Source organism: Colletotrichum spaethianum (genome assembly GCF_022836535.1).
Source record: "Colletotrichum spaethianum MAFF 239500 DNA, contig13, whole genome shotgun sequence".
Classification (NCBI taxonomy): domain Eukaryota; kingdom Fungi; phylum Ascomycota; class Sordariomycetes; order Glomerellales; family Glomerellaceae; genus Colletotrichum; species Colletotrichum spaethianum.
Window position 1 is genome coordinate 1,139,633 of NW_026054783.1, and position 22,694 is coordinate 1,162,326.

The 22,694-nt window shown below is 47.8% G+C and overlaps 7 protein-coding genes across 7 annotated transcripts; 4 read left to right on the plus strand and 3 right to left on the minus strand.

Annotated features, from left to right (window-relative positions):
* Positions 1-2,525: 2,525 nt before the first annotated feature.
* On the plus strand, positions 2,526-4,361 carry ColSpa_05997 (putative metal-nicotianamine transporter YSL5; the record flags this gene model as incomplete). Its single annotated transcript, XM_049272209.1, has 2 exons — positions 2,526-3,709; positions 3,782-4,361. 2 exons carry the CDS (start codon positions 2,526-2,528, stop codon positions 4,359-4,361), a joined length of 1,764 nt encoding a protein of 587 aa, XP_049128166.1.
* Positions 4,362-5,085: 724 nt separating this feature from the next.
* ColSpa_05998 (metallocarboxypeptidase A) lies at positions 5,086-6,590 on the plus strand (the record flags this gene model as incomplete). The annotated part of the gene is made up of 5 exons (XM_049272210.1): positions 5,086-5,398; positions 5,451-5,680; positions 5,746-5,857; positions 5,915-6,196; positions 6,283-6,590. 5 exons carry the CDS (start codon positions 5,086-5,088, stop codon positions 6,588-6,590), a joined length of 1,245 nt encoding a protein of 414 aa, XP_049128167.1.
* Positions 6,591-8,288: 1,698 nt separating this feature from the next.
* ColSpa_05999 (putative oxidoreductase) lies at positions 8,289-9,021 on the minus strand (the record flags this gene model as incomplete). The annotated part of the gene is made up of 3 exons (XM_049272211.1): positions 8,289-8,603; positions 8,684-8,916; positions 8,979-9,021. 3 exons carry the CDS (start codon positions 9,019-9,021, stop codon positions 8,289-8,291), a joined length of 591 nt encoding a protein of 196 aa, XP_049128168.1.
* A 2,754-nt stretch (positions 9,022-11,775) lies between these two features.
* ColSpa_06000 (uncharacterized protein) lies at positions 11,776-12,171 on the minus strand (the record flags this gene model as incomplete). The annotated part of the gene is made up of 3 exons (XM_049272212.1): positions 11,776-11,936; positions 11,991-12,057; positions 12,130-12,171. The coding sequence occupies 3 exons, from the start codon at positions 12,169-12,171 to the stop codon at positions 11,776-11,778; spliced, it is 270 nt and encodes an 89-aa protein (XP_049128169.1).
* A 4,688-nt stretch (positions 12,172-16,859) lies between these two features.
* Positions 16,860-17,719, plus strand: ColSpa_06001 (OV-16 antigen; the record flags this gene model as incomplete). Its single annotated transcript, XM_049272213.1, has 3 exons — positions 16,860-17,102; positions 17,162-17,443; positions 17,498-17,719. 3 exons carry the CDS (start codon positions 16,860-16,862, stop codon positions 17,717-17,719), a joined length of 747 nt encoding a protein of 248 aa, XP_049128170.1.
* Positions 17,720-20,163: 2,444 nt separating this feature from the next.
* Positions 20,164-20,975, plus strand: ColSpa_06002 (uncharacterized protein; the record flags this gene model as incomplete). Its single annotated transcript, XM_049272214.1, has 3 exons — positions 20,164-20,239; positions 20,454-20,846; positions 20,878-20,975. 3 exons carry the CDS (start codon positions 20,164-20,166, stop codon positions 20,973-20,975), a joined length of 567 nt encoding a protein of 188 aa, XP_049128171.1.
* Positions 20,976-21,240: 265 nt separating this feature from the next.
* On the minus strand, positions 21,241-22,232 carry ColSpa_06003 (uncharacterized protein; the record flags this gene model as incomplete). Its single annotated transcript, XM_049272215.1, has 2 exons — positions 21,241-21,997; positions 22,099-22,232. 2 exons carry the CDS (start codon positions 22,230-22,232, stop codon positions 21,241-21,243), a joined length of 891 nt encoding a protein of 296 aa, XP_049128172.1.
* Positions 22,233-22,694: the final 462 nt, after the last annotated feature.

Genomic DNA, 22,694 nt, shown 5'->3' on the forward strand with positions numbered 1-22,694 from the left:
GAGCGCTATATAGAGAGTAGATCATAATTACAGGCTGTCTGTCGTGCACCTTGCCTAAGATTTTTCGCTATGCGTGTCCTATACACCTAGATTCCGGTGCTCAGACGGCAAGAGGGTGGTGTTCCAATGGTTGTTTGCGGCCATGTTCACCACTCCGGCAGCGACGCCACCGGTATGATGACAGCGATGCTCGCATAATCGGAAGACTGCAGAAATCTGGGTCATCTTGATACCAACATGGGCAGGCGGATAGCCAGAGAAAGCTTTAACCAACCTTTACTGGAATGACTGTGAAACATATCACCGACCAGGCCCGTTTCCGTTGTTCCGCGCGACACATGGCGCTTGCTTGGCTTTCAACTCCTAGATGCAAAAGACGACTAGGAAGAACATGGAGCCACACCAACGGCTTTGACCAGAACCATGGGATCGAAATTTTCTACGTCTTTCCACAAAGCTTCATTAAGTTGGAGAGGGATATTCTAGATGGTATTCGCTAAAAAATGAGTATATATGCGAACGATGCGTTTTTCGGGTGTGCCCTCGTGAAAGCGAATTCATGGCCCCAGGTACAGTAAGTCAAACCGCGCCACTTGGAGGAGATTTATAAATCCGCCGGTAGTCGGTCGGCAAAACTTTGATCTAGCGATGTCGTCATTGTCCACTGGCAACTTTGTTCTCCATGTTTACTCCAGGCTTTGCATGGCATTGCCGATGACAAGCTACTGCGGAAATGAGCTGCTCGTAAGAGACGAAGGAAACGGGGAATTGAGACCACCAGAACCACCAAAAGAGGTGGAAAGTGACCAAAAAAAATAAAAAATTTGTAGACCTGTTGAAGACCCAAACTTCGATACGTAAATGAAGAAGGGGCAGAAAAAGGAACACACAATCCACGTTCATGAATAGAGGACGCGCCTGTTCGGTAACGCAATGGAGCAATTGTCGGAGATGACGAGTTTGCCAAATATGCTGAGGTTGTGCTCTCATTGGAATTGGCCATGGCGGCACACTGTATTTAGTAAAATGTGATTTGAGTTTCGAAAAGAAGATATTCTGCTCAATGCAGATCCGAGTGTATGCCCATCTGAACACATGTTCGATGCTGGCCAACATCAAGCGGTTTCAACGAAGTCATTCCTTACCAAAAATCCGATTACTACCAGTGCTCGAATGATGTTACGTCTATCCGTCTCATCACCTTCACTAAGTATCTATCTGCTCTTCAGCACGTGCGCAACAGCAAGCTCGGCTTTCCACTGCCGACTTTTGAAACTAAAAAAGCAGTCACCGTCCCATGTTTTCTCGATGAAATACTTGAACTAAGCAGCAAGCTTAGGCGACAGCCTTGTTCCTCAAAGCTAATCGACTTGTGCTCTCGGGGCAGCGGTGAACCGGGTGGTGTACTAAACACAATCGTCGTCTTTTGTGCAGGATCGGTCCCGAGTCGGCATCCTGCCTAACGATCCATGGTAGAGTCTAGCACTTAGCTCCATGGCCTAGAGACCACTGACCGCTTGTTGTAGTCTCAGGTCCAGGCACAACTTTTTTTACAACTCATGAACAAGCGCCTAAAATGATCATGGGTGCTTGTCTTTAAATTGGTGAGTAACCAAGTCAGACCCTTGTACGACAGCTACAAGGGCGCTTTAGCAGCATACATTGCCGCAGCGCCCGCTGCTAGGCCTATGAGTTGTGAGGCATTTGCAAGCGAGTTGGGAAAATTTGGAGCTATGGCGTGTAGATCCTAGTCAAGAGACGGGGTGACCTCCACGTTGCATGGGAGAAACGGCTAAATCGTGAGGCTACTTGGGTTTAAGGCTTCCGGCTTATACATAGTACTTTGTAAGGGTATCCATGGTCCCTCGTTCTCGTTATCACTAGACAAGCACTTTTCTCCATGTCAGGGCGAGTTCGGCAAGAGTTAACGAGTACCTAGCGGGCCGTGCTAGATGGCTTTGGAAACCACTAGCCTTGGCGAATGTCTTCTGACTCACACCACGATGGAGCGTTGGGCAGACAGGGCCGAAAAGCTTGTTTGGACTCAGCCCTCTTGAGGCTGTGCTGGCGATGCCGCCGAAACATCCTTCTTGTTTTTCCGACGGGCACGAACTAATTAATAGCTCATCTCGCTGCCCCTGCACTCACAAAAGCTTGATGATGCCCACTCATTCGAATCGTCTCATCTTGGACTCGAATTTATTATCGTCATTCAGCACTCGCAGAAACTACACCACCCGTTTCAGTGTTCGTACCCGAGTCACAAAAAGACACCGGCACCGTCTCCGTCACTGCGATCTTCGCCTCCAACTATTGGGATGGTAACGGTTTGCGCATCGAACAACTCTCGGAAGGAATTGCCAGGCTATGGCACGTGTACCGAGGAGCAGCAGCCACAAGCACACCACTTGCGCGAACCGTGAAAGGTGAATACCGACGAGCCTTTACAGAGGTTGACTACCATGAGCCCACGCCGCTTTGTCTAGACCATAGACAACTGCACCGAGACCGGCAGATCGATTATCATGGCGCGCCAGACAGATGGCCGATTTGACCAGGGACCAAGCGACGCAATGCGATTGTCCCCCCACATCGGCTCCCCACACGTTGAATCCTCTAGCCCGCATGGAAGAGACTCCGAGCAAGGTCTCATTCGCGACTTTGCGAACATGCCCAACCTCGAATCCCCTACACTGCAACCTTTGAGCCGACGTCCTACCATCGGATCTTCCCGCCGGACCAGTTCGCCTCCGAATTCGGTAAAGGCCTTTGCCAACGCACGGCGACGAGGGCAAGATACTGATTCGCACGATCCAAAAGCGAGCCGCAGACAAGAGGGCGACTTGAGTGGCGAGACAGAGGGAATAGATTACAAGAAGCATGCCGGTGGTGGCCTACGCAGTGGCCATGGACAACCGCATGTTCGAGATGTTGAACAGATCTCTGGGGTATTGGCTGAGAGCAGTTCTGGGGGATATAACAACAAGCGCGAAAACTTGAGGGATAGGCTTGAAATCGACTTTGAGTGTCTGGAGACATTGATCGATGCGGAGGACCGCGACCACTTCAGCAACCCCGACTTTGAGAACCTCCCTGATACTTCCATTCCGACGGCCAGGCCCATGTTCACATCTGACGGAGACTACATCGACACAGTGTCCGAGCCAGCCTCAGTTTCAAAAGAGAAAGATACTACAACCCAAGGCCCAGCTAGAACTGCACACCAGGGGGAGCAGAGTCGTTTTAATTTCTTTTCCTCTACACTAGAGTCGACCATTCATGCTGCAGAGCTTGGGGACCTCATCTTGCCAGGAGAGAGCATCAGGTCTCTGTTTTACCTACCCGAAGGGAATTCTGACGGAGTCTGGTGGCTCAACATGAACAGCCCAACCAGCAGCGAAGTTTGGACAATTTGCAAAGCTTTCGGCATCCATCCTCTCACCATTGAGGATATCATCCACAAGGAAAGCCGCGAGAAGATTGAACTCTTCCCGTCGTATTATTTCGCTTGCTTCAGGTCATTCATTGTTGTTGAGGAAGATGGCGAAACTGATTACTACCCCTTCAACGTTTATGCCGTTGTCTTCAAAGAGGGAATCATCAGCTTCAGTTTTACCTCGAATCTGCATGCTTCGAGGGTGCGGTTTCGGATCTCTCAACTAAAGGAGCAAGTGTCTCTGAGCAGCGATTGGATCTGCTATGCCTTGATGTGAGTTGAGGAGCTTGTTATGATGGTTACAAACAACACGATGATGTTCAAATCGGACTTACCAGAGTATAGTGACGATATTGTGGACTCGTTCGGCCCAGCGATCAACCAGATTGAGCATGAAGCAGACGCAATCGAGGACCAGGTTTTCATCACCCGTGTCGATGACAATCAAGCCTTTCTCCGCAAAATCGGTTATACTCGAAAGAACGTCATGAGTCTTATGCGCTTGCTCGGTGGCAAGGCAGATGTTCTCCGTGCTTTCACCAAGAGATGCACCGAAGACTATGAAGTCACGCCGCATATGGATATTGCACTGTATCTCGGTGACATCCAAGACCATACTGTGACGATGATGAATAGTCTGGTGCACTTTGATACTATGCTCTCGCGGTCACACAGCAACTACCTGGCGCAACTTTCAATCGACAACATTGATATGGGCAATCGGACCAACGAATTTTTGAGCCGTGTAACGGTTATCGCCACCGTTATCGTGCCCCTAAATGTTGTTTGCGGACTCTTTGGAATGAACGTCAAGGTACCCTGGAAGGACGATGACAATCTGACAGCCTTTTTTGGAATTCTGGCCGGCATTGTAGTCTTTGCATTCCTCTCTGTTATTTTGGCTAGGCGGCTCAAGTACTTGTGAGACGCCCGTCAGCAATATACAAATGACATATTTTCATTGGACTTGAATACCCTAGCTATGAAGTCAATTGAGCATATAGCTATGGCAGACACAGCATAAGATCCGTTCCTTTCTTCTCCCGTACATAACCCATGAAGATCAGTAGAGGGAAACAATGTCGTCGTTGCGATTGCATTGCGAATGCATCGCTTATGGGGACAAGCAAACGCAACCACTCTCGGGCAGCTGTACAATCAGTCCTCCAGCTCTACAGAAAGGACGAAAACGACAACAACCACTCACTCTTAATCAGTCATGGTACGACCCCCCCTCCCGAAGTCGCTTTTGACTTGTTAGCATTCAATAACAGCCAAAAATGCATAAACTTGCCTACCTAATCGCTCGTTCACTGACGAGGCAGGGCTTGTTGAACTTCCTGTTCCGGCAAGGCGTACTGCCAAGCAACGAGATCTTCCGCCTTGGCGGCACTTGATGCTACGCCCACTCTTCGTGTCCTTCCCCAGCGAGAATATCACCTACCTCTTTTGCATACTATTCCCGTGTTGTTGCGAGGGATATTCGGGCTGAGCATTTGGGCTTGCGATGAGTGGGAAGTCTGCCGCTTCCTCAAGTTCCTTCTGAGTTGCTATAAAATGAAGACATCTCAACTCTGCATCCTTCGCCAAGTCATGTCTAGTTCTTTCTGCCAAGCCTCTTGTCCAGGTCGCTCAAATTCCAGCTCAGCATGAAAACCTCACTAATCTCCGTCGTCGCCCTTGTGCCTTTGGCGCTAAGCGCAACTGTCCCCAAGTTGGCCAAAGTTGACTACAATGGCTTTAAAGGTCTTCGCATCACGCTCCCTCAGGGCTCCGAGGATATCACAGAACAAATCAACGAGCTGGCTGCAACAATCTTGAACCCCGGCTCCAAGGAGAAGCTCGATGTTGTCGTCTCTCCCAAGAACGTCGATGCCATCAGCAAGCTTGCCAATACCACCGTTCTTGTTGATGACATAGGTGCCGCCTTTGCCCAGGAGGATGTCTCCACCATCTATGCTGGTAAGTTTATCTTCTGAGCATTGAATACACTTTGGCTTATGAAAAAACCCAGTCCCCAGTGAGACGTGGTTTACAGCCTACCACACCTATGCCGACCACTTGACCTTTCTCAGAGACCTTCAAAGCAGCTTTCCTAGCCAGTCTGAAATCGTCACTGCCGGCTCTTCCTTTCAAGGTCGTGCGTTGACAGGCATTCACATTTGGGGTAGCGGAGGCAAGGGTTCCAAGCCTGCCGTTGTTCTCCACGGCACTGTTCACGCTCGAGAGTGGATCAGCACCATGGTAAGAAAAAATATCGGAGACTTCATCGGACAATTAGTGAAGAGATAACTAAAGCCTCCTGATAGACCACTGAGTACGTGGCTTACCAGCTCTTGACCAAGTATGCCACCGATTCTGCCATCAAAACCATTGTAGACAAGTTTGACTTCTACATCACCCCGGTTGTCAATCCTGACGGTGTGTTTCAGATGTGTGATCACAGACATCCTTAACCCATGGCTGATCCTTTCAAAGGCTTTATATACACTCAGACTACTGATCGTCTGTGGCGCAAGAACCGTCAGACCAATACCGGCAGCTCTTGCGTTGGCCGTGACCCTAACCGCAACTGGCCCTACAAATGGGAGCTTACGGGAGGTGCTTCAACCAGTCCTTGCTCTGAGACCTACAAAGGCGCCGCTGCCAGTGACACCCCGGAGATTAAGGGTCTCAAGGCCCAGGTCGACTCACTGTCCGCCAGCAAGGGCATCAGGTTATATCTTGACATTCACTCCTACGGCCAGTACATTCTGTGGCGTAAGCAAATGCCTAGTTATTCCTTCTACGCCCTAGGGGCATGTTCATCTCTTTCTGGTAAACTTCGAGCTAATACACGTCAACAGCGTTTGGGTACGATTGTGACTACGTCGCTCCTGATGATGCTGCCCTACAGTCCCTAGCTCAACGCGGTGCCACTGGTATCCGCGGCGTTTCTGGGACCAGCTACACAATTGGAAATGCATGCCGTGCCTTGTACGCCACAACTGGCGACAGCACCGACTACATTCATGGTGTCGCCAAATCCAAGTACACCTACACCATTGAGCTCAGGGATAAAGGTACTTACGGCTTCTCTCTGCCTGCCAGCCAGATTCAGCCCACTATTCGTGAGACATGGGCAGGAGTTCTTGCAATGCTTCAAGCCGCGTGATTTTGAGACGGGCATTGTCGGTTTTGGTAATTAAACTTGTCACAAGCTGCTTCTTCTTGGATTAGATCCTGCATTAATCTTCCATCTTCTGACCATACATATATACATACATATATACATACATATATACGAACATAAATGACATCTAAGAAACCTCTTGGAAGATTTCTCTTTCATTCATTTGACTAGAGACAACTGTGTACTCTGTGATTTGATTGAGCGTGTGTCTGGACACAAAAACACCGCTGTCCATATACCGGAATATGGTCTTTTTGTGTTCTGATCCGACGAAACTTCGTTCACTGACACCATGACATAAACCTCAACAAGTTTATCCAACGATCAATGTCCACTCCGCACATTCACCAAGTCTAGAAAGCTTCCACCCTCGTGTGAACGATCATTTACACACGTAACCCAATCCCATTTGGCTATAGCAATTCTTCACTCTTGAAGCTCGGCCATCAGATTTTGGGGGTTGTTCTCTGCAACCGCGGCGACGTCGCCTAGAAGATCGAGCATCATCTATAGTTTCAATTGCATCTTATCAGCTATGATCTTGAGTTCAGTCTGTTGACCCTGAAGTTCAGATGCACGCCTACAAATCAAATCATTGGCTCGGTTCATCTCTGATTTAAATCTAGTCCATTCCCTCTGCGTTCGATGCATAGATAGCTCATGTGAAGTCAGAACCTGATTATTCTTGCTCGTTTGTGGCATTTGCACAGACTTGGAAGAAGCGAAGGCGCATCATTGTGAACAACTCGAAGATCCAATACATTGTGGGCAATTGTGAAGCAAAGCAGAGCTCTTAGTCGTTTTGGACCTTGGGGTCTCTCTGGGGTTCCAGGAGGTCCATCCATGTTTTCCGCTCAAGTCTTCCTCATATCCAGCGGATGTGCTGGAAACGTTTCTTGTGCTAATTTCCGGATTGTATAGTGAGCTCATGTCCAGTCTGCCACTTCTTCACTTACTGTGTCGATGTTGGTGCGAGGATTTGGCTCATGGTAAGTCTTTGCACTGTATGTTGTCTCGGAGATCCAAAAGTTAAACCTTGCCTGAACTGATAGTGAGAAAAGCTAACTCAGTCGAGCCCGGGAACTTTATACCTTCTCGGCAGACAGAGGGGCCTCTTAGTGTAACTACACGGTGCAACATTTCGTGGTCCGTAGGGTTTAGTTGTCTACGATTGGTTTCCAATTGAAATTGGACAGACCAGTGGAAGTGACGGCTCGTCTTTTAAGTATGACGATCTAGATAGAAGTTTGAATCAGGACATGTCTTGTTCGTATCTTTCCTTGCTTTAAAATGAATGTCTTGACAACCGAGGTCTGGCTGAAAGCCTACCATAATAAAGAGGAAGGCAATTCTTTTGTTTCCAATGCAGAAGGTAAGACTTAGTCGAGTACGAATCAAATTGATGTTTGGTAATGTATCCACGCGTCTCAACAACATTCAGCTGAAGCACTTTGCAATGAAGGCAATTAAAAGAGGAAAAGTTTTGTGTTAATGCAGCAGTCATTCTTCTAGTTATCGTATAATCAATATGAACCTTTTGATCAGGTCATTTGCACGGTCATAGGTCCACGCTTAACGATTATTTCATGATAAGTGGTAAGAGTCAAAATTCGATATCACGGACGTAGTGTGTATTATATGACTCTCACCGCAGATCTGATGCCAGAACGTTTTGTACTGTCACTTCCATGAAACTGTAGCTCCTGTGTTGTGTGACTCCCTGGCCAGCTCGATAATTCGGATCGCATCGCGCGACTGCTGGGCCTTAACCTCCAGCTCAGTCTTACCATTGATGGCGTCGGCCAAGTTTTCGTAAATTCCTAGCCAGCGGCCAACGATCGATGGGTACTTGCCGACATACTTCTTTGTTGCTTCGTCAAAGTGCTGTGAATTACCATCGAATTCCTTGTATGTCGTCAAAGTTCCGTACAATTCGGCTGACTCTTTGCCGAACCCCGGTTCCAGCGGTCTGTGACCCTCAGCGATCTGTTCTTCCTGGGGACAAGTGCTCCTTTGTTGAAACTGCGCGCTTCGTCAGTTCAGCCCAGTAAACATGCATACAACCTGAAACTTACCTTCAACCACGATCCCTTTGTTCCGCGAACGAGGTGCTTCAACTGCTGTGCCATGGGTGTGGTGATGGAGGTTTTGACAGTAACCAGAAGGTCTTTCTGTGGGCTGTCGTACTGCAACACAATAGTGAAAGAGTCCTCAACTTCACTTTCTATACCTCTCTGTGTCCGGAAGAAGCCAGTCACGGACTTTGGACGGCCGAAGAGAACAACAGCTTGGTCAATGCTGTGGGTACCTGTATCGGCAATGGTTAGCCACCGTCCTGCAGCACCAAGCACAGGGAGACTGTTCGCTTACCCAGACCAAAGGCCATGCCGTCTCCAGGGGTGTATTCCTTCATGGTCATACCAGCGAGCCAAGGAGGTGATTCGAAGTCATAGTGAATCTCAGCCTCTTTGATGTCCCCCAGCGCGCCCTCTTTGATGAGCTTTCGCAACGTTTGGAAATCACCATCCTGGCGTACATGTCAGATTTTAGAGAAACTGGAAATCAAATCTTTTGGCTCTATTACCCATCTGCGATTCTGAAAACAGGTCAGAATCAAGCCCTTGCTGTCTGCAAGCTCAATGACGCGGTCTGCCTCCTCGGATGATCTTGCGAAAGGCTTGTCGACAATCGCTATTTATCCATCAGCGTTCATCTTATTACTCCAAGCTTGCCAGATCTTCATTTAATTGAGAGACTCCCTACCGTGCTTTCCCGCTTGCAAAGCTTTTTCAGCATATGATACATGTGTGTCTGTGTGGGTGGCTACAACAATAAGTTGGGTGTCGGGGTCGGCGAAAAAGTCCTCGGCGTTGCGGTAATGTCGGATATTTGGGAAGTCGGTTTTGCAGTGGGAACCAGCCAGTGACGATGCCAGATCACTCGGTGCCTCCGCCCTTTGCAGAATTGCAATAACCTTGTAGTCGTTGTTTGCAGTAATGAAAGGCAGGTGAAAGCTCTTGGCAGCAAAGCCGTAGCCCACGATACCGACTTTAATAGTTGACATATTGAAAGGCTGACCGACAACCGCTGCTACCAGAGAATCCGAATACTCGCCTGAGTGAATTCAAGAGCCGTTAGCAATAATTTCTCAGCTGTTCCTCACCCTTTTATCCCCAGGTTCGAGAGTGCGGGGCATCCCGCACTGGTCATAGACGCGAGATGGCTGCATATCGGCTCAACGCCGATACTCCCCGGGTAATCAGGTACCTCGTAGTTGAGTTACCAACGCTCCAACGCCAGATTAAAAATTTTTATCATATAGCCAAGAGCTGGGGCAATAAAGTTCTTCTGAAAACTTTACTTAAGGCTTTGGCCAGCTTCGAGGTGAAAATCTAGGCAAATATCTGTGTCACTAATGTTCAACTTTCCTGTTCTAAACTGAGCTACAGTTAGCTCTCACAGCATGAATTTACAGAGTGTTTTCTATTCATAGGATCATAAACTAGCAGCCATTGTTCGCGCAGTGATGTAAGTGGATGACCGGTTAATACCCGGTCGTCTGCTGCTGACAACTGTTAGAATAGCCTAATATGTCGGATACGCGACGTCATCCATGGACCTAGAGACGATAACTCCGAGAAGTGGCCCCACAAAGCAGTGTTGGAGATCATTCAGGCTGTTGGCAGCTCCCGCGCATTACCCAACCCATACAAGGGTCAGCTTCAAAGGCAACTATGGTTCTACGAAATCAAGTCTTTGGTTATCCTACGCTGATGGAATGCAATAGAAAGTTCTTTAGCGGTCCGTTTGCCTTTGAACTGAGAAAATATAGGGCAACATACATGGAAGGCGCGAATTGGTTTTACGTACTACATGATTAGTGAAGAAATAACCCAGCATTCCGATATCAAGTTCAACGTATTCATAGCGCTCGGAAATGCCAGATTGTCCGGCGAGCAATACCACTACTAGGTATGGTGGTTATTACGATAGCTAAGCTCCAGATGGTAGCCATTTAGTACCGGTCGGCATTTTTTGTGTTCCGTCCAGCCAGCGCGGTCAGACCTCTCCAGCCAATCAGAACTCAATCGAGATGGACGAAGATGGGCGACCACAGCAAATGATAATAACAAACCCATCAATGGGAAGCATGAAACGGCCGGTTTGATGGGCTGTTATATATAGGGCAGCTGAGTTCCCATTGAAATAATTCACAATTCAATCACAGCTCATTCAAGAACAACGGTCATTAATTCTTGCCTCTAAACTTCCGTACACAAGAACCCACCATGCCTACCGCTACTTGCCTCTGCAAAGCCATCAAAATCGAGGTATTCGGAAGTCCGATGGCAGTCGTAAGTTCTTCATTAAAGGCCTAAGAGAAGGCTCTCATTGCTTACTGTATGGAAACAGGCCTTGTGTCATTGCAGCGAATGTCGCAAACTATCAGGAAGCCCTTTTGGCTTCAATTGGGTCCTTGCGTCCAAGGATGTTGAAATCACTGGTGAACCAAAGACCTTTTCGACCACGGCCAAAAGCGGTAACACCGTCACTAGCCATTTCTGTGATGGCTGTGGGGTTACTTTTTGGCGAGACGGACCCGCCACCCAGGGATTCATATACTTCAAGGCTGGCACTTTGGATGAGCTGAAGGACCAGAACATAATGAACCCTGTTGCGGAGATTTTTACTTCTCAACGCCTCTGCTGGGTCAACGCTATTGCCAACGCTGCCCAGAAAGACGAGATGGAGTAACGTGTCTGTAATGCTGAAATTCAGCTGGCAGAGAATTTGTTGTATTTGGACGCAACCAAAAAACATCGACATTTTCCAAATAGATTTGAACAAGACCTATGCTCCCTACCTTTCTCGATCATTAATTGAACCATTACTCGTGATTTGGTCAGGTGTAGATTTATTTACAATTTGATGTGCGCTGCAGGAAATAGCAATCCACAAGAGCTAGAAAATTTAACCAGATTTTAAATATGCACAGAGCTACAAACTGATTTCTTGGAGCAATATGTCCAAGATGGCTTGCTGGCCAAGGCATCGTGACAGACCAGGAGTGAATCAGTGATACGTGACACTAGTGAGTGACATTCAGGCTATATAAAGAAAGCCCTAGCTGCACAAGACATATAGGTTTTTGAATTTTCCAAGGTGATTACTCAGCCTTTTGGGCTGGGATGTCAATTGTGTCGAAATTCCAGGTTTTGCCATTGTCAGGTGACGACATCGCCCCTCCAGTGGCACCATGTGCCCAGTTTCCTGCATGCTCAAAACCTGGATCGGCGGTGCTAAGCACAATAGATACATCTTTCCAGCCTGTTACTAGTTAGCAATCGCTCGATTCATACTGTTATTAGCCAAGTAACTTACTGTGGGCTGGATGGTTGGGGCAGTTGCCCGAGGCGCACTCGATGGAGATATAGAATATTTTCCCGGTCTGCCCTTTGCCTGTACAGATGCTTTAAGGTCCTGGATCATACACTAATCATGCTGTTCAGAAATAACTTACTGGTTGAGACGGAAGAGACGATTTTGCCATCGACGTAGACATTTTGGTCCCAAAGACTAGTTTCTATATTCAGTTTGTCTACGAGATTTATCAACTGTCACATCCTTCAATTCAAAACGGTCATGACTTACAGTGTGTTCTTACTATAGATCCTGGAGCAGCTTCCACAGGTACGCCAACAATAGGGTCTGAGCCTGTAGTCAAAACAGAAGCAACAATGGTAAATAAATGCTTGGAAAGTGGGTTAAAAGTGCTGTACTAACCAACGAGGGTATATGCAAAGTTGCACCAAGCCTTTCCCCCATCATTGCAATACGACCTCCATAGACTCTTAGCTATACTCCTTGGTACAAGCACGGAAGATAGGTTGACGCATACCCGCTGGGCGAGTTCGAAGTAACTCCTTGGAGAAAGGACGCCTCGTTATACATCATAATGGCACTCCAAATGGCAACATCTCCGGACAAGGAACTAGGAAGCTCGGGAAGAACAAGCGTAGCGACGGCCTCTTGGATGTATGCCGCGCCATTGGCGTAAAGAGAGACTACGTCCGAGTTCGCTTGGATGAGGCTGGGGAGCGTTGCGAGAATGACTCCGACAGTTGCCTGATATACCTTCATGATACGGGACTTGGAGTTGGATGGTGTACAAAGGTGTATCAGCAGAAAGCTGCCGCAGTGTTGAACAAATGAGAGCAATGACTGAAGGTTCGACCTTATGTACTAACACTAACTATATTTTCCTGGTCCAGGGGCTACAGGAGTGGATAGAGCTCGTTTTCTTTCTGGCCGAGTGTTAGAAATAAATTTGAAAATAGATATCATACTGACCGGCCCTGCAATTCCCTTCGCCTGGAACATTCGCGTCGATTGCTTAATTATGCATTCTTTTTTTTCTTTTCCGAGTTGCATGGACTTGTACGACCAGCTGCTAATTTGTTTCCTTGTTATGTGTCAACTAAGCCTTTTTTTCTTTCTTTTTTTAACTTCATTGACCTCTCGTAGATCAATAGGACAGACTTATTCTCGAGTCCTCGTGTAGGATTTTGAGACTAAAGGGACAGTCCACCATTCTGAACGATGCACTGACTTTTCTCGGGTGGAAGAAGAAATTATGCCTTCCATTAGCGTGTTTCTCAGGTAAATTGAACGTCGTATCCTATGTTAATACTCCCGGCTTCTTGGCGCGCCATGGCCTTGAATCCTCATTCAACGACTTGCTTCAGAACGGAAAAAAGGGAAATTAAATCCGAATAGTCTTTGCTTGCGCTATGTCCACCAACCACCACAGAGGACTTCTCAGCCGTTGTCAGTAATCGCTTAGTTACCAGAGTAGGTCAATACATTCTCTACGATGCCAATGACAACACTTTGGTCACACGTACAAATTATTTTTACGATAGTTTACACTTGTTCAGTATGATGCGTGAACAACGATCCTTTACTCCCAAGATATCCAAGGTGTTTCTTCCATTCCTCTTCACAGGCAGGACGCAGTGTCATTCTTTTTATTCCGAACGCCAATAATTCCACTACCCGCATGGAAGAACTCAATGACAAAAATAGTGGCTCTCATAGGGTAATTCTTTCCAGCTAGGGTCCAACATGGGAGTCAGAGGCTAGTCCTCAGTTTGTTACGCCTGGTGCCAACAACTTATCCACCTTCCTCTCGCCTTAGGCGCTTACCGCCTCATGACTGGCACTAGCATGTGCAAGTATGGATTGTTTCGTTCGTTTCTATCCCAATTAAGGAACAATGAGAAAATCATGACGGCTAAAGCGCAGCAGCACGTCCCCATAATGCTGGCATATACGCCCTGCTTGCCGAGGTCCACGGCATTAATGACTTAAACCGCCTAAGATCCATAGTTGCCTCTACGTTGAAGCCAGCTGACTGGTTCGATGGTACAGTCGTGCATTCTGACATTCTCGCTCCCTCGTCCCAGAAGGTGGCTGTTATTATCCAGGCCTTTAACGCTGCCCCTAGCACCGCCAAATTGAGCGTTGAAAGCATCTCTTTCAAAGACACCAACATATTCCGATGGCGACAAGACCCCCACCATCAAGAACACTGGATCAGTCGACCTCGGCTTTGTAGTTTGGTCACCGTAAGGCTGTCTCAATGTATCCTTTCTTGGCGGACCGGGAGCGTTTGCTTGCTGTCTCCTTCCCTAACCCCATTGTCGAGGAGTGGGCTGAGATCCCATTCGGCTATGAGTCCCACCAACAGATTGAATTGTCTCATTGTAAAGGAAACATCTTCATGTGACATAGTTTAGCGGTCTATGAGGACATAGTTCTTCGATGCCCACTTTCTCAATCCTACTAAAACTAAGAAACACTGATTAACATATCGCCAATGTCTAGGACATTAAACGGAAGATCCATGTGCGGTTTATCGTGACGCCGTGCTGAGCTCAGTTTGCGTAACCAATAAGTTTGGGAAAAGCGCCAAATCGATATATGAAATGGAAATGGGATTTTGTGATATTCGAGGGCATAATGTATAAATAATGGAATAAGTCTGTCTCGTTGCTACCATGAATCTGTCATGGGTGTCATGTCGGTACGAGTGACAGGGGCGAATGGTTGGTTGTCTTGGGAGAGCGTTGGAGCGTTCCACTCGAAGACAAGCATAGTTGATACGGGATAGCACAAAAGAAGACCGGTAAGCCTTCACAGACGGTAATTAGGGAAAATATAAATCCTAGTTACCTTGGCTTTCAGGGTACCCTTCATTGACGTTAATAGTATGTGCAATAACAACCGTCTGACAGTTCACTTCTGCACAGCCACTTGGGCCAGTTCTAAATTCAGCTGCATATCTTTCTCTATTACTGTTCCACTACCTGTACATACACCAGGTATGTACCTTCGAACCTGGATGATGTGATTGAAAGTGCAAGATTTGGACTATGAGGTACGATATATGGCTCCTTACTCCTCAAAGTGAGAACGCCGATTTAGCGGGGCAGCTTATATAATGCTTCCAGTAAACCCTCCCTGGGAGAGAATGAATTTTATGTCTTCCTCGAAGCTCTCTTAGGTTGAAAGATCCCTAAGCTTGTCATGAAGCAGGAGCTTGACACTCGTTACACTCATTTCACATAAAGCTGCCTTTCTTAATAGCAAAATGAACAAATATTGAGATAGTGATTTCGCTGCTGGCCTTTGGGTAAGACTAGATGCGCGACAGGTTCCGCATGCTGATCGAGAACGATCTATAGTAGGCTGCTTCAGCCTGCTGGCCATCAAAAGACGTGTTGACTCGATCTTCGAATCTTCATCATTACTCGGTTCAGGGCAACGTAGGCTTCCCGTCTGCGGCCTATCGAAGATTGATGAACTTTGTCGTAGACTTTGGGTTTCTTAGCACCCTGAAACGGAACTTGCCTGTTCTGGGCATCCACTACGTCGGGCGATCAAGCGGGATCAACACCCCACCCACTAACCGCTAGGAAGCTTTGTTTTGTTTCCCTGGCCGTTGGTCAAAGTACATAGTCATAGATCAAAAGAACGGCTAGGTGTGCCCATTGGAGTCAAGCGCATGGAAACAAGCTCGTAATTAGTACACAAAGTAGAAGCCAGTTTCCTACCAGAAGCGTCTCAACTTTCGAATCGATCCACTCTTGAGTTCTTTACTAGGTATTACGACAATCACCGATCCATCATTTAAATTCAAGATTGCATCTGATTGCAGCTTGCTAGGCCCTGTCGTCGGGACACCGAAAGCTCGGTTCCAGGAAAGCTAGTATGCGATGGCGAGCATGCCGGTCGCAATCCGAGCCGAGCTACCGACGGAACGCCAGATGTGTCATAGATCACATTCCTGGACCAAATCTCGATAGCGATAGGCAGATACTATTATTGCAATTCAAATCGATTGTACACTCTTTATATCCAGATGGTTTGGCATACCTGTACGAATTGTGGGTGTTTCCCTTCCATCCGTCAAATGCCAATGGCATGGTCAATATCTGTTTTTGGAAGACCCTAGGAAAGAATCCGACGACACCTGTTCAGACTATGTTCAAAATAGCCATATCAATCTAAATCGCCAAGACACGGGGTTCAATTGCTATGGAATGGACCTGTCAACCATAGAAGGCAATGTTTCTCCGTAGCGGTTATTCGGCTTGTGAGGTGTGGGACCCTTCCGGGATCATATAGAACGATTGTGAGCCTCTTCCAAAGCTTCGTTCCCCTCTACATAATCAGATATCCAATCATGACTTGCAAATGCGCAAGCTCCTGAAACCTTGTGCGCAAAAGTCTAAGGTGCCCCGCGCACGCCCGGCCCATTCAGCAGCACCAGAAAGTTACATTATCCAAACAGCCTCACCTTTGCTGTCTCATGATGAGAGCATATTCAGTGTCCCGGGCAATTGAAGATTCATGAGCGCAAGCTATCAGCATCTTCTTTGGTCCGTGATTCTGCAAGACCAGGATATTGAAGCTAATGTAAACGTGGTGGACTAAAGATAAAAACCAACCCAGTTCTTTGACTCGAACTTTGACATGTGTCTGCCGCCAGCACTCCCTATTCGTTCGTCCTCCTTCATCCATTGGCTTTATATCGTTATTCTCCTTGTTCTGAACGTCAGCTTCTTCCTCAATCATATTCCAATTGACGGAGCACCGAATTTCATTCTAATCATGAAGTCCATCATCAGCATCTTGGCATTGTTAGCCCCGTTGGTGTGTACCCATGTGGACATGCCACCAAGAAGCATGTCGACAACGGAATTCCGCCAGGCTTTCATGGAAGCTGGAATTGTTCCAGATGTCATGGGATCTTTTGATCCCATGGTGTCTTTCTACGCCGGATATCGGGCCGGCGATGGCGACAAAGCTCTCATGATGCCGGGCTCCAGGCTCAAAATGAAGGAGACCAAGTTCCCATTCGAGTTCAGCGTCGAAAACATCATGAACGCTCGAAACGTCACTCGAAACTCCAGGTTTATCGTTTATATGGTAAAAGGATTCGCTGTGAAACACCGTTGCTGAAACAAATCGCTTACGAGACTTGGCAGATCGGACCGGACTCCCCAACACGGGAGCAGCCAACCGAGCGAAACGTGAGGCACTATCTCGCTGGCAACTTGACAGTGGAACAAACGAAGTCGGAGGTCCTCTCATCAGCAATCATAATGAAAAACTCAACACCCGCTTTCAACGACTACATGGCACCAGAGCCAAAGTCGGGAAGCGGCATGCACAGATATGTGTATCTGCTCTATGTCCAGCCTGAGAAACTAAATAAGATGGACTTCGAGGCAGTGGGTGTTGATAAGATGAACCGTACAAACTTTAACGTAAGAACCGCCTCAGAGATCCCATGTTGATGAGTTTGACCTCAACAATCTTAGATTTCCCAATTCCGGAAACAGGCTGGCTTAGGCAGGCCAATTGGTGGCACCTACTTCATGTTGAACATGGCCCAGGACAGCAACGGAGGCAAAGGCGGAGGCAACAATGGCGGCGGTAACGGCGGAAATAATGGAAATGGGCGGAGTACTGCCTCTATTGCGACTGCAGGATCCATCGTCATGTTCATCACGCTGCTGGCGACCATGTTTGTGTGGATGTGATAACTGGTTACCAAAGTCAGCTTGCTTTATCGTCGATTACAAGGCGTAAAAAGGAGTACGGCAGTATGCTTCCAAGAATTATAAACATTCTTTGTATATGGTACAGGGCAATCTGAACGGGGTTCATTGAGTTGACGTGTTTACACTAACGTCCATGACCAAAGATACCTCCCTTCACCTCCTTTCAATTATTTCGAGAACACTCTTGACTCCTGGCCCCTTCTATTTCTTCTGTATCAGGTCATTCCTCAACACAGAATCCTCATAATGCCGCACTCGATGCTCTCAGCATCTCCGGTCAATGACTATCACTATCTGAGCCAGGCCCGCAGTACATGACTATGTCGCAGCCCACGGCATGGTTTTTCGTGGAAATCCGCATGTCCAGTGTAATATTCAGGGTTGACCGCGTGAAATATCGACCGGATCCTTTGTGGATACCACTGCTGGCAGAGTTAGGCCTCGAATGTGGTCGCGACACTGTTCCGGTGGCGATGGTCAAGCAAGGGCATGATTGTACAGCACTGACAAAGATGCACCAGACTACGGTGGTGAATTTTAATGCAACTCTATCGCGTTGCTTTGTGCCAATATGTTCTCAGGCTTGGGTCAGAAGCGCACCACTAATAAAAACCTCAGGTCGATCTATGAGGCATGAACAGTAAAAACTGGATACTAGTGTACCTAAGCTTGTTCTTCAATCATCCCAGGAGCTTACCGGCCACCCCACGAACAGTTCTGAAAGTAAATCCATGATTAGTGTAACTTCCCTAGAGTATAGCCTTCGAATAAATTTTGACAAACAGCAACATGCTGGCTCTTGTGGAGTCCGAGACGACGGCCACGCTACTTGCTGTGATAACTTGCTTACTACCTCTGAACAATCAGGAATCTCTTTTAAAGACGACAGAAGAACCCAAACGTCCATTAAAAAGTGAAGCTACATTGGAACTATCTTGGACGGCAAGTTGTATCAAATGCTGTGTGTTGGGACGAGCCAATGAGTGCCTGTCCCCTAGCTGCTATAGGCCTTCTGTGGATGGCACCACGCGGTGGAGCTACAACCTGCGGATAACTTGTGCTAAAACTCTAAGTTTGTAGAAGTTGTTCTTGTTGACATTGAAGATTAATTTCATATCAGACTACCATTACAGCTAGCTGGCCGTCCATCACAGCGATTAGCATCTTGATAAGCCGCGTCAATTTCAATCGAAAAAGCTTTCAGGTGATAAACATTTTTCCAATGATGTTGGAGGTCCATTTAAACTCTTTCTCATCGATTCAAGAAACTGTTCGGGCCGCCAATGAATGCAGCTAATCATAGAAATCAGCATAGTGAAGTTGGTTGGCTTCAATGGCTGGCCTGCTGCATTGAAATTGGTCAAGATCGTCTATAATTGAACTCAGCGCTTGCCTGTCAAATTCAGGACTTGTTAAAGCAAATCATCTTCATTCTGCGAACAAAGGGTCGTTACAAGTTCGCCTGGGGCCAGCGATCAGTATCAAGTCAAGGAACAGAAGATAACGTTGAAGAGCATTCGATGCTAAGGCGACGCACGCCAGATAACAGAAAACATTTGGTCACACCCTTCCGGATCCAAGGCATAAAACTAAATACTTTTCAATTAACTCTTCTAAGTTACTTCTGTAAGTGAGGAATATGGAATACTGGCTCGTTCTGCAGCAGTACTGTTTCGATCCCATGACTGGACTCAGCATCAGGGACGAGTGAGATCTTAGTAACGGTCTTCATGCACCAAATAACTTCTGGGCTCTTCAATCATGATACTTCTCATTTCTTAACCTATCGCCATTGACAACGATGGAATGGACCATCGTTGTATAGCTTCTCTTTATCATCCTATTTGGAGTAGCTGCAGTCGTCCAGTCAAGAATCACCACATGTCTCGTTCGTTATTCCTAAACCATGGAGTTAAACTTGAGTGGCAAGATGAATTATTATCTATGACTCTCATCGTTGAGATTTCCCAAAATGCCCTTTTTCTTTAAGGGCCGCTAGGTTGAATGATATGTCTAACGTTGAATCATTGGGTTTTCATGGGTATTCTAGTTCGGACTGAAAAGCAGCGCTCCAATGGTTCCGGCAAACTATTTGTATTGATATACAAGTTGTCGTATTAAGATCTTCCAAGCTGCAAGAGAATTCGAACTTGACAGCAATCAATGAATTTGGTACATTAGGCAATCCTCCATGAAGGAGACGAATCGTCGCATCACTAACACAGGTCTGTTGCTTATGTCAGCGTGGAGTTCCAGTGTAACCTGATCAGGAATCCCCACCCACCGCCTACCTGGTTCATCAAGTTCGACGTCAACAGACGCGTTTGCTGAGACTGCATCGCATCAGCCCTCAACAGTTGCGGGTGCGCTTACTCTTCACAAGTATTCTCAAACAATTCCGTTCATGCGCATATACTTGGACTATGTCAGCTTCACCTAGAACATGGCGCGACAACGCGTACCTTGTTGTCTCGGGCATCCAGCTCTCAGCAATGCTATGTGAGTTCAGGGTTTCCCAGCACCCATTCAGACACATCACTATCGTTTCTTTATACGTTTGACACGTTCCAAATGCATGTTCTCAAGCCGAATGCAGATCTACTCATCTCGGTCAGGCGGCTTTTATCAAGTGAAACAAATAAATCACCCATAAGCCATCTCATCAACTGCACACATTTCTATGAGAGTGCAAACTGACTAAGTCCTCTATCAGTGGTTGATCTGGTCCCTTTTTACCCGTCTAGTATCTACGCAAAACCATCATCACCCCTGTACTTCTTGCAGCTTCTGCGCGACTACTACATCTCGACCTACAATGACCCTTACTTCGTCACGCCTCACGATGGCCTTCCTTCATGGTTCAAGCTATTCACCTACGTCGAGATCTTCTACCAGGTGCCTATGGCCGTATGGATGGTCTACAGATTTTCTAGACGGACAGGCACGACACCTGGTTTTGAGCTCGCCGTCCTCGTCTTCACTGTCGAGTGTGCCTTGACGACGCTGACCTGCATCCACGATACCCTTCACTGGGACCCTGCTGTGTACAGCCAAGCACAGAAGAACGTCTTTATTTTCAATCTATACGGCCCTTGGGTCGTAATCCGTGAGTTCACTTCCCCAATAGCGAGAGCCAGTATCAAGACTAAACGGAGTAGCGGCATTGATGGGATTGGATATGTGGCTGCGTATCCTGGGCAGGATTCAAGTTGCAGAGAAGACAAAGTTCCAGTAGAGGACGAGTGTGGTTCCAAGCAGTTTTGTTTCCATTGGGGATATCGTACAATTCTGCTCGGGCAAACAGTATGCCCGGTTCCAGTCGACCTGTCCCAAACTCCTTTTCCAGTCCAGTTCGTACAGCATACAGGTCAAGGCCATGGCCTAGCCAAAACATCTCATAAAAGTATACTCCTGGCGTCCATCGCAAGGGCGATTGAGAAAGCGGCGTCAAATATACATGAATCGGAACAGTCATACAAGTCTCCTTGTGCAAGAAATTTTTAGTCCATCCGCTTGGTGGCTTTGGAATATCCCCATCCATTACCAACACCGTTAAGGCCGTAACCCAGCGGTGTCGCGCCACCCAGACCCCTTCCCCTCAGCCTCTTGGGCAGCACGACGCCGAAAAAGTATGTCGCAGCGACAAGCACGCCCGCCATAAAGGACGTGATTATGTAGAAGACCGTGCTCGCATACACGTGCCCACCCATGCCCTGCCACTCGACGTGTCCCTCCGTCTTGGGCAAATTCGGCGTTGGGAACCACCTGACGGAGAGCCGGAGGGGCAGCGGATCCCCAATTACAAGCCTCTTGGTGTAAATTCCGTCCATGTGGCTCAACGGACTCGTGCTGTAAGCTGTACCGGAGTCGAGGACACCAGAATCGTGCGGCCGGAGGTGGTGCTTGGGCATGCTGTGCAGCAGCACGTTCATGTGGGTGCTCACATGCAGATGGCTCAGCTGGAGAGTGCCAGCGAGGGCGAAAACGAGAGGGATGTATTCTTGTTCGTACGGCTTCTCGCCAATGATCTCAACAGCAGGGGCGGGCCGGGCCGGCAGGCGACAGGCGAGGGGCGCGTCGTTGTGGATGAAGAATTCAAGGAGGTGGAAGAAGGGATCCGAGACCATGGGGATGGTGCAGTTCAGCTCGCCTTCGTGGCCATAGCGAAACTCGAGGGGTTTGTTGGTTTCTTCGCAGACGGGGAAGGGAATCCACTCAATTTCGTGGTTGTTATTTTCGATGTGTTCGCCTGTTTCGCTGTAGGGACCAAAGGTGTTAGCTGAGGAACGAAAAGATGGATGGAGCAGAGCAGCTGATATCCCGCATGCTGGCAAAAGTAGACATCATGTTACACTCACGAGCTGCGGTTCATGCACTCGACGTGAATGGGTGCGCCGTAGTGGTACGAAGGGAGACCATCTTCGGGATGTGCAGCGACAAGCTGGACTAGGCAAAGAGTGAAACCCAGCAGGAAATGCGCAATGGACGCCATGATGTTGCGCGCGGTGTGTTTTGTCGTCTCTCGCAAACAGCAGCAGCAGCAACACCAGGATGCAGGAAAAAGGGTCCTAGCAGGTCGAACGGTGCATGGCCTTGACTCGGAAAGGGACGCGCAGCGGAGAGCGATCCCGGGTCCAGCTTTCCCGGGAGTTGGACTGAGAGGTGGTCAAGCAAAAGTGACAGCTGTCGCCGAACCTCTGCGCTCCGTCCGGCGCCCGATAAGGGATAGAGGTGGGCCCACTCAATCGGCGTCACGTGCGGCTCCGACGTGGAACGTCAATCTTGACTTCAATTCTTTTACATTCCAACAAACAGTGTTGGTTGGTCTGAAAAAAGCCCCCGGCTGCGGTTGTGGAATGATATTTGTCAACGGGCCAAATACACCCTACCATCAATGAATTTTCTAGAGCCCCTTCAAGTTATATGCATGTTTATATTGGTAACCCCGTATTTC